The 12,101-nt window shown below is 31.0% G+C and overlaps 1 protein-coding gene across 1 annotated transcript in view; it reads left to right on the top strand.

Annotated features, from left to right (window-relative positions):
* Positions 1–12,101, top strand: part of LOC141348498 (protein eva-1 homolog C-like) — a 31,514-nt gene that overhangs the window by 7,021 nt on the left and 12,392 nt on the right. Inside the window, exon 2 of the mRNA XM_073852790.1 lies at positions 10,628–10,845. Coding sequence (XP_073708891.1) covers positions 10,628–10,845 — 218 coding nt within the window. The remainder of the gene's footprint in view (positions 1–10,627; positions 10,846–12,101) is intronic.

The raw sequence follows: 12,101 nt of genomic DNA, 5'->3' as shown, positions 1-12,101 counted from the left end.
CATAACAAACAATGATGTGACGCGATCAAATAGAGGCGAGCACTAATGCAGCAAACATGTCGGCAGTGTGGAAGCATTTAAAACTGTCCGAGAAAGACCAACACAAGCACCAACAGCAAGAGACTGTTTAGTATTGCATCGCATGTCTTCCATGAGAAGAGAAAGGGCTGGTTGTTGCTGATTACAGTATGATGATTGAAATCGCGAAATGGCCTTAAACCATTAGTAAATAAACTACAGAACGTTATGTTGTCTAATACACGCACAAATTGTATTTATTCTGACAGCGCTGCACAAGCTCCTTAGCCAGGGTTCAAAGTCCAAAGCGCCAGGAAAATCTGCGTAATGAGAATAATTCATAAATCTGCTGCTGTCAGCAAAAAGTAGTACTGAGGTCTTCGCCAAAATAAAAGTTAACATTCATAAATGTTAGCATTGTAATTTTACTGTTGTTCTGTAAAAAGTAAGACAAAAATAATGATACCAATCATTACAAAATTTCTATTAATACATTTATTATAACATACTTTTTCTTTACTCAGCAAGGCTGCATTTATTTATACATTAAAAAACATGCCTGATTCAAGAAGGGAGTCTTAAAAATGGCCAAATAATTTTATTTTACTAACTTATACATTTTAGGTTAAATTGTGCTTTGGTTGGTAGGCTATAATGTCTACTAGAATGTTAACAATGTTCAGTGTTAAGTAAATATTTTTAAATAGCTGTTTTGTAATTGATTTTTTTTTTTTTTTGAACAGCAAGATAAAACTGTAAAAAGCACATTTTGGCTATGTAATTTATGCAATGGTGAAAAAACTGGCAAAATACATGGAGGGGGAAAAACGGCTTCGGACAAGAATTTTTATTTCGGTGCATCCCTACTTTCTAGGGTGGCTTTGACCAGTCAGCAGTCACTCAGAAACCATCCAGAACACCACCCCAGTGTAGAAACCATATAGAAACCTCATAGCAATGTGTTGGCGGTAAACACCCAAAATCTTTCAGCACTAGGCAGTGGGTTTTGCTCAGGTGTGCACCACGCACATTTTCTTTGGAAAATGAAAATGTCTAGTTTTGATAATTGTCTTGCGCAGACAGACACATACCGTATGTTGTGGAGGAGCACTTTATCAAAACACCTCTCACACACACACACACACACACACACACACACACACACACATACAGAGCGTCAGGTGAGTTGTGTCTGTGCAGATCCTGTGGTTGGGTTGTTATGTCTATGGCAGAACGCTGTCTTTGTGTGTGTGTGTGTGTGTGTGTGTGTGTGTGTGTGTGTGTGTGTGTGTGTGTGTGTGTGTGTTATATCAGCACCACCTCAAAGCCCTGAGGGGAAATTAAAATAAGACTGAATACGACAAGTGTTGATGTGTAGCAAATAGGTTATAAAGCTCAGATCATCTGATTTTGGAAAAATTTGATAAGAGACTTTTGATTGCAAGGATCTTGGCCAACCTGAGCACAGTTGTGAGAGCTCTTCCTCAAACATATAATGATATAAGTGACCCTGGACCACAAAACCAGGCATAAGGGTCCATTTTTTTTTAAATAAATAAGCTTTCCATTATTGTATGGTTTGTTAGGATAGGACAATATTTGGCTGAGATTTACTCTACTAATACAACTATTTGAAAATCTGAAATCTGAGGGTGCAAAAAATCTAAATACTGCGAAAATCGCCTTTAAAAATGTCCAAATGAAGTTCTTAGCAATGCATATTACTAATTAAAAATTAAGTTTTGATATATTTACAGTAGGAAATTTACTTAAATATATCTTCATGGAACATGATCTTTACTTAATATCCTGATTTTTGACTTCATTTTTTATCATTTATAGTTTAACTTTAGTTACTTTAAATGAACATGAGTTCATTTACAGTAGTAACCTTTGTACTACGTCAAAACATTTTTTTTTTTATTTCACACATAAATTTTCAGCACCAGTTCAATCAGATGATAAAATGACTTTGCAAAAATAGTTTGTTCAAAAGTCATGACGGTTATGACTTCACAAGTGTAAAAGGTACATGTGTATCACCAAAACTACTGGAACAACCTGTTTTAGGACGTTCTGGTCTTTGTTATTCTGCTGAACATCAAATCCAATGAATTAGAGACATAAGAAGACATTTCATTAAAGGATACACTCTTAAAAATAAAGGTGCTTTAAAAGGTTCTTCACAGCGATACTATAGAAGAACCATTTTTGGCTCCACAATGAACCATTCAGTCAAACGTTCTTTAAAGAACCATCTCTTTCTTACCTTTTTATAATCTGAAGAACCTTCTTTCGCCACAAAGAACCTTTTGCGAAACAGAAAGGTTCTACAGATGTTAAAGGTCCTTTATGGAACGTCCAAGATGTAGGTGACTTTGTTTCTTCAGTAGAACACAAACAAAGGTTTTTAACTCAAACCGTTGCAGTCTATTAGTCATATAATGGCAGTGGATGGGCACCAAATCTTTGACAGTAAAAAAAACATACACTGTAAAAAGTTTTCACCAGTCAACTTAAAAACTTAAGTTTAGCAGCTGCCTTGAAATGTTAAGTTAAATCAACTTAAGTCATTTAAACTACTTTTATTGTATTAAGTTAAAATGACTTGTAGTTTTAAGCTGATTTAACTTAGCTTGATTGAACTTTAAGTTAAATCTGGTGAAAACTTTTTACAGTGTACACAGACAAAACCAAATTAAACCCTGCGGCTCGTGACGATACATTGAGGTCTTAAGACACGAAACGATCGGTCTGTGCAAAAAACTGAACAGTATTTATATCATTATTTACCTCTGATCCACCGCAACAGCTGGCATGTGACACGTCAAACTAAAAGATTACGTCTCCTTGTGCGAACTCATCCGGGAGTGTTGACTTTTCACCGACTACATTGCCTGAGCACGTTTAATTTGGTTTTGTCTGTGTATGTTTTTTTTACTGTCAAAGATTTGGTGCCCATTGACTGGCATTATATGACTGACAGACTGCAACAGTTTGAGTAAAAAATCTTTGTTTGTGTTCTACTGAAGAAACAAAGTCACCTACATCTTGGATGGTAAGCAGATAAACATCCATTTTTCATTTTTGGGTGAACTATCCCTTTAAAAAAAACATATTTTAAAGAAAGTTGGTAAAAATACAGTGCTGGTTCCCAATGAAACCCTGGAATCAAAATATATTTTTGTGTTAGGCTAAACAAAAAAAGTCTTACAGGTTTGAAAAGACATAAATTAACATAACTGATGACCGAATTTTCATTCAGTAATTTATATTATGGGCGAACTGTCCCTTTAAGGTTGATTTCACCCAAAAAATACAAATCATCATTTACTATTCCAACAACTATTAATCTATTACTTATATGTGACCCAGGACCACAAAACCAGTCATAAGTGTCAATTTTTCAAAATTGAGATTTGTACATAAACCGAAAGATGAATAAATAAGCTTTCCATTGGTGTTTGGTTTGTTAGGATAGGACAATATTTGGCCTGAGATACAACTATTTGAAAATCTGGAATCTGAGGGTGCAGAAAAATCTAAATATGGAGAAAATCACCTTTAAAGTTGTCCAAATGAAGTTCTTAGCAATGCACATTACTAATCAAATTAAGTTTGAATATATTTACAGTAGAAAATGTACAAAATATCTTTAAGGAACATGATCTTAATATCTTGAAAAATGATTTTGGCATAAAAGAAAAAACGATAATTTTGACCCATACAGTGTATTTTTGGCTATTACTACAAATATACTCGTGCTACTTAAGATTGGTTTTGTGGTCCAGGGTCACATATTAGAGTGAATCAATAACAACAGAATTTTTAAATTATTTTTGTGAACTTTTCCTTGAAAATGCTCAGATCTAATCCCCTTCAGCTGATCTGAGTGTTTAATTCATTAGCAGCTACTAATCTCTATTGTAGTGCCATGTTGACACTCTCTCCGCACACACACACACACACACACACACACACACACACACACACACTGTAGTGTATTTCCTGTTCTCTGAGGTCACATGAGGTCATTCCGAGGTTAATGACAGTTTTTAAACTTAATCATCTACTTCTTTTGAGCTTTGATGTGACCGCTGTCCATTTATTTGCACAGTGTTTTCCCCGCGAGCGTTTGCCGTGTGGTTTAGGGTGTGTTTGTGCTTCCTGATGGATAAAGAGCTTCTCCGCACAGCTGCGTTCGGGTTTTGAGGGAATTCCTCCTCAATGTCTCATCTCTCGTGTTAAACTCCGCTCTATAATTTTCCGAAAATATCACCAGCGGCAGTAAAGGCGCTTTAGTGCCGCTCCAGTGAATCAAAGCTAAAGACTTTATGAGGACTAAAAACGATTAGCCGCACCACTTTGGCACTTACACTGCTGCTCAAAAGTTTGGGATCAGTAAGACTTGTAATGCTTTTTAAACAAGTCTCTTATGCTCATCAAGGCTGCAATTATATGTTCAAAAATACTGAAAAAAAAAAACGGTAATATTGAAAAATGTTATTACAATATAAAATAATGATTTTGTTTTAAATTTACTTTAAAATATAATTTCTTCCTGTGATGCAAAGCTGAATTTTCATCAGCTGTTACTCCACTCTTAAGTGTCACATGATCCTTCAGAAATCATTCTTATATACTACATTTTTAATAGAGTTATCAATGTTCGTTGATGAATAACAAGTTAAAAAGAACAGCATTTATTCAAAATATAAATCTTTTCTAACAATGTAAATCTATGCTGTCACTTTTTATTAATTTAACACATCCTTGGTAAATAAAAGTATTAATTGCTTTCAAAAAAAGAAAGAATAAAAATGTACTGACCCCTAACTCTTAAGACAGTAGTGTATGTTGTTAGAAAACCTTTCTGTTTTAAATAAATGCTGTTCTTTTTAACCTTTTATTGATCAAAGAATCCTGAAAAAAGTATCACAGGTTCTAAAACAATATTAAGCAGCACAACTGTTTTCAACATTGATAATGAATCTAAATATTAAAATGATTTCAAAAGCATCATGTGACACTGAAGACTGAAGTAATGATGCTGAAAATGTAGCTTTGTATCGCAGGAATAAATTGCATTTTATAATATATTCACATAGAAAACAGTTATTTTAAATTGAAATAATATTTCACAATATTAAATTTTTTTCAGTATTTTCGATCAAATAAATGCAGCCTTGATGAGCATAAGAAACATCTTCAAAAACCATTAGAAATCTTACTGATCCCAAACTTTTGAGCAGCAGTGTAAATGCACTTTTTAATTCAAATGTTTCTTTTGTTACGCATTATTTGATCAGACTTTCAAAAAACTTGCATGAAATTTGAAATATTTTTGAGATAAAAAAAAATTACGCAGCACAACTGTTTTTTTAACATTGTTAATAATCAGAAATGTTTCTTGAGCAGCAAAGCAGCATTTTAGAATGATTTCTGAAGGATCACGTGACACTGAAGACTGGAGTAATGATGCTGAAAATTCTCATTTGCATCACAGGAATAAATTACATTTTACAATATATTCAAATAGAATACACTTATTTTAAATTGTAATAATATTTCACAATTTTACAAATCTGGATCTGATCAAATTAATGCAGCCTAGGTGAAATAACCTTACTGACGTCAAACCTTTGTTTATATACTGTATATGGTGAATTTCTGAGTGTAGTTTCCACTCCTGGTGAATGTTAAATGTTCAGAGAGTGAGATATGCAGGACACACACAGACAGACAGCTCACCTTTCACAAATAACACTGAACAGCGATCAGACAGACTGCTGGCTTGTGTGTGAGGCTGCGTGTGTGTGCATGTGTCGCTGTGTTTATTGTGTTTTGCTTCACGTTACTCTGCAGACGTGTGGAATTCAGCCGTCATCCCTCTCCACCAATCACAGCGCAGCATCATTTAAACAGGGGGAAACTCCAGCACATCTAACACACACACGGCCTGTTTTGTGTCTTCTCTTACTGACCATCTCTCATCCGGTTCTTGTGTTTTAGGGCACTGGGAGGTGGTAAATTACCCCCTTTTTACCCCCTCAGATCACATGACTGAGCACATGACATGTCACTTCCACTTTTTCCGCTTCATCCCCTTTTTAGGCTCTGTTCTGACTGGCTTTCTCTAGCACTGCACTCTTAAAAATAAAGGTGCTTCACGATGCCATAGTAGAACCTTTCTTGTCTAAATGGTTCCATAAAGAACCTTTAACATCTAAAGAACCTTACTGTTTCACAAAAGTTTCTTTGTGGCGAAAGAAGGTTCTTCAGATTATAAAAAGGTAAGAAAGAGATGGTTCTTTAAAGAACCTTTGACTGATTGGTTCTTTGTGGAACCAAAAATGGTTCTTCTATGGCATCGCTTGAAGAACCTTTTAAAGCACCTTTATTTTTAAGAGTGTACCTTGCTTTTCATACCAAAATTTGCAGTATACAAAGTGTAACTCTGTATCCTACAGCAATGCAATGCACTCAACTTGACCTAGATTTATTTCCACTGTGATTTGTAACATCCTCTTGACTCATTATTTGACAAAAGATGGATTAAATGCAATTATTTATAAAGGCTGAACAACAACTGAATAATTATAATAACTGGGTGCCACCCAATTCTAAAAATAGGCAGTGTCAGTTTTGTTATGACTATTAAATATTTGCAATAACTAAATTAAAGCTGAAATGAGATGAAATAAAAACTTTAACTTGAACAATTTGGACTTGATGATTAATAGCCTTTGCAACTATGTGAAATAAAATAAGTTTACTTTCAAATACTAAAATACTACTAAAAATACTGCAATAAAAAAGTTTACTTCGAAAAACTAAAATACAACGAAAAATTATGAAATAAAATAAGTGAAATAAAATAAGTTCACTTTGAAATAAATACTACTAATAATACTGAAATAAAATAAGTTTACTTCAAAGTACTAAAATATTGCTAAAAATACTCACATAAAATAAGTGAAATAAAATAAGTTTACTTTAAAATGCTAAAATACTACTAAAAATACAAAAATAAAATAAGTGAAATAAAATGTTTACTTAAAAATACTAAAATACTACTAAAATACTAAAATAAAATGTTTACTTTAAAATACTAAAATACTACTAAAAATACTGAAATAAAATAAGTTAACTTCGAAATACTAAAATACTACTAAAAATACCGAAATAAAATAAGTTTACTTCGAAATACTAAAATACTACTAAAAATACCAAAATAAAATAGGTTTACTTCAAAATACTAAAATACTACTAAAAATACTGAAATAAAATAAGTTTACTTCAAAATACTAAAATACAGCGAAAAATGCATAAATAAAATAAAATAAATAAAATAAGTTTACTTCAAAATAAATACTATTAAAATACTGAAATAAAAAAAGTGAAATAAAATAAGTTTACTTCAAAGTACTAGAATACTGCTAAATATACTGAAATAAAATAAGTTTACTTTGAAATGCTAAAATACTGCTAAAAATAATAAAATAAGTGAAATTAAATGTTTACTTCAAAATACTACTAAAAATACTGAAATAAAATAACTGAAATAAAATAATGTATTTTCAAATACTAAAATAGTACAAAAAGTACTGAAATTAAATAAAATCAGTTAAATAAATAATTTTACTTTCGAAATACTAAAATACTACTTAAAAATACTAAAATAAAATTTAAATAAATAAATTTACTTCGAATTACCAAAATACAAATAAAAATACTGAAATGAAAGAAGTTTACTTTAAATATTAAAATATTACTAAAAATACTGAAATACTATAGTACTAAAATTATTAAATATAAACTGAAATAACTTAAAAATAAATAGAAATATAAAAAGGAATAAAAAAAAGGACAAAAGTACTAAAAGGAATGTAAAATGAAAACTATAAATATAAAAATACTGCTAAATACTAAATACTACTAAAATAAGACTGGGCAGTATTCTGTTTATACTATACTATTTAATTTTAACAAAATTTATGAAATAAAATATGTTCATGTTAAAGTACTAAAATTATTCATACTAAAGATAAACTTAAATAAATATAAATTAAAGCTAAAGAAAAACTGCTAAAACCTAAATTTAAAAAGATAAACAAAAGCTATATACTTTTATTTATACTAGCTATTCCAGTGTTTAGAATGGAATACTATAGAGTATGGCTTACTGCAATACTTTATAAACTTTATCAATAGTATGCACCATGCTAAACATTTCAAACTGTAGTATTCAATGATGATAAACGCTGTTTAATTGACTAAGTATGCTATTTCAAGCTCATTCTTTCCAGACTGATATCATGTTCCCTGCAGCAGTGGCTCTCTATCTGTCTGTTTTGACCTGGTTTTATTCTGGTCTTCTGTTTATTGTATTGCGATCAGGTAAAGCTCCACCTGAGCTGCTTTAATGTGCTTCATATTAATGTGATTGCAGGCCTGAAGGCCGCTCTCTGATTGGAGATCGTGCGCAGGTGTTGTCTGTCATTTGAGCCGTGATTGGTGAAAGGAGCTGTCAATCAGCGGCTGGAATGTTGGCTTCTGTCCGAGAACAATAGCAGGAGGGATTGTGTTCGGAAAGCCTAAAGCTCTCGGAGGAATCCCGAGTGGATTGTACAGCATTCCTTTCATGAAGCAGGAGAACAGGCCTTCTGTATTACACGATTATTTCATTATTTATTCATCTGGAGCACGTTGTTATGAATGCATTCGAGTTGCTTTGTGTGACATTTATCTGAGGCTGATTACGACACATTAAACACAAAGGTGACCATGTTTATTTAACGCAATGCAACTTTATTACGCTTTTCAAAGCACTTTTTCGTCTTAAGCTGACATTTATGATTAGCATCTCTGTTTGAAATTAACCCAGTGAATTTTTGGACTTTATCACTGTGACATCACATGATAAAGTTAGGATTGCAATTTATATATCACAGAAATAAATCTCATTATTCAGACTATTTTCTCATAAATTCTGAGTATATTTCGGACAATTCAAATTTTTTGTTTGTGATTCTGAGCAGATTGTGGAAGCCCGTTTTCACCACTGAACAAAAAACTTTTTTATCTTTTTTATCGAATTACGTGATGCAAACTAAAAATTGTTCAGATCTGAGAAATAAAGTCAGAATTGTGTGATATAAACTCGCAATTGTGAGTTATTAAGTCAGAATTGTGAGATATAAACTTGCAATTCTGTGAACATATCAGTCTTTTTTTCTCCTCAGAACTGGACTTTATAACTCGCAATTGAGTTTATCTAACAATTCTGAGAAAATTGCACATAACGCACAATTGCGAGTTCTAAAATTGAGAATTGCAAGAAAAAAGTTTATATCTCGCAATTCTAACCATATTTCTCACAATTGTGCATTTATATCTCACAGTTCTGAGAAAGAAGTCAGAAATGTGATATAAAAAGTCGCAATTACCTTTTCTATTTTTTATTTAGTGGCGGAAACAGGCTTCCATAGCATACTGTATTTAACATTTCTGTAAATAAAAAAAAATTATGAGATATAAACTCAGAATGGCAAGAAAACTTTAAGTTTCCAACATAATAATAAATCTACATATTAGAATGATTTCTGAAGCATCATGTGACACTGAATACTAGAGTAATGATGCTGAAAATTCAGCATTGCTTCACAGTAATAAATTATATTTTAAAGTATGTTAAAATACAAAACCACTTTTTTAAATTGCAATAATATTTTACAATATGACTGTTTTTTTGGTAACACTTTACAATAAGGTTCATTAGTTAAACATTAGTTAATGTATTAACTAACATGAACTAACCATGAACAATACATTTATTACTGTATTTAATAATCTTTGTTAACATTAGTTAACGGAAATACAGTTGTTCATTGTTTGTTCATGTTAGTTCACACTGCATTAACTAATGTTAACAAAATTTTAATAATGTATTAGTAAATGATTAATAAATGCTGTATAACTGCAGTTCATTATTAGTTCATGTTAACTAATGTGGTTAATTAATGTTAACTAATGAACCTTATTGTAAAGTGTTACCGTTTTTTTCTGTATTTTTAATCAAATAAATGCAGCATTGACAAGCAGAAAAGACTTCTTGGAAAAACATAAAAAATCATACCGATCCCAATCTTTTGAACAGCAGTGTATGTAGAAATGTATAGTATGTTCTCATTTTGATAGCTTACGTTTTTAAGCTTTTGGTGGTCCGATCCCTGCAGGTCTGGACTGGTTGTGTGTATATTGAGGTCATGTTTAGTGCTTTGTGTGTGTGGGTTTCTATTATTCCTTTGGCAAACAGGGCTGACATCACTCACTCAGCACGGAAACGAGTGTGTGAATCGCCTCTTTCCGTTGTGGAGTTGACCTGCCACCATAAAACACTTTCTTTCCTGCAGCTGCATAAACAGAAAGTGAAAACATACTCTGGTTTTTTCTGCCCCTCATATTGAATCGTTTAATATACACCTTAGCAACCACATAGCAACGCATATGATTGACAGACAAACCATTTTCTTTTGAATTTGCAAAGAAGATGTGGACGTCTGTGGATGGATGATCTTATTGATGTGTGTTTTTCTTTCTATGGAAGGTTATCTGTCGCGTGTTCTGAGGAATTACACTGAACAGGCGTGTGACGGAGAATTCCTGACTGTCCGCTGCCCGCCCAGAACCTCCATCACCGTCCAATCGGCTTTCTACGGCAGATCAGACCCCGCCCACTCACCTCAGTGTCCGACCACTTATAGCAGTGCTAGAACAAGCTCAGTGGATGACGTCACTTCCTGTCATGTGTCTACATCCTTGCAGGTAAATAGTGATATAAAAAATTACATTTTTACACCGTCCAGTCAATTCCAGTGTTAATTTAGAACTATTTTTTATATTTTAGTTTTCATGTTAAGTTAAGTTTAAGTTTAAGTAATGTTATTTGCTTTTATTGTTGTATTTGTTTTATATTTCTTTTATTTTTAGTTTTTAAAAATTTTAGTTAAAGTTAGTAATTTTGTTATGAGATTTTGTTGGCCGTGTACTTTTTATATTTCTATTTATGTTTAATACAGTTTTAGAGTTAGTAATTTTGTTATGTGCTTTTGTCATTTTATTATTTTTTTATTATTTGTTCTTTTTAGCTTTCATTTATTTTTTATTTCAGATTTCAAGTTTTAGTCATTTTGTTTTGTGCTTTTGTCATTTTATTAGTTTTTTTTAGCTTTTATTTATTTTATATTTAAATTTTTGTTTTAATCATTTTGTTTTGTGCTTTTGTCATTTTATTAGGTATTTTTATTTTATTTTTTGTATTTTAGTTTTTATGTTTTAGTCATTTTGTTTTGTGCATTTATGTTTTTGTCATTTTGTTCATTTTTAATATATTTTTTTAGCTTTCTTTTATTTTTTGTTTCAGTTTTCAAGTTTCAGTCATTTTATTTTGTGCTTTTATCATTTTATTAGTTATTTTTTAACGTTTTTATTTAGCTTTCATTTATTTTTTTATTTCTGTTTTAATGTTTTAGTCATTTTGTTTTGTGCTTTTGTCATTTTATTAGTTTTTTTACATTTTTATTTAGCTTTAATTTATTTTTTTATTTCAGTTTTTATGTTTTAGTCATTGTGTTTTGTGCTTTTGTCATTTTATTCATTTTTTTAGATTTCTGTTTAGTTTTCGTTTATTTTTATTTCAGATTTCAAGTTGTAGTCATTTCCCTTTGTGCTTGTCATTTAGGTATTTTTCAACATTTTTATTTAGTTTTTTTATTTCAGCTTTTATGTTTTAGTCGTTTTGTTTTGTGCTTTTGTCATTTTATTTAATTTTTTTAGATTTCTGTTTAGCGTTTGTTTATTTTTTATTTCAGTTTTTATGTTTTAGTAATTTTTTGTGCTTTTGTCATTTTATAAAATTTTTTAGATTTCTGTTTAGCTTTTATTTATTTTTTTATTTCAGTTTTTATGTTTTAGTCATTTTATTATTTATGTTTTAACGTATTTTATTTAGCTTTCATTTATTTTTTATTTATTTTTTAATGTCATTTTGTTTCGTGCTATTGCTGTTTTATTCATTTTTT

Source organism: Garra rufa, chromosome 13 (assembly GCF_049309525.1).
Source record: "Garra rufa chromosome 13, GarRuf1.0, whole genome shotgun sequence".
Classification (NCBI taxonomy): domain Eukaryota; kingdom Metazoa; phylum Chordata; class Actinopteri; order Cypriniformes; family Cyprinidae; genus Garra; species Garra rufa.
Note: the sequence above shows the minus strand (reverse complement) of the source record. Positions and strands in the feature narration are given on the sequence as shown.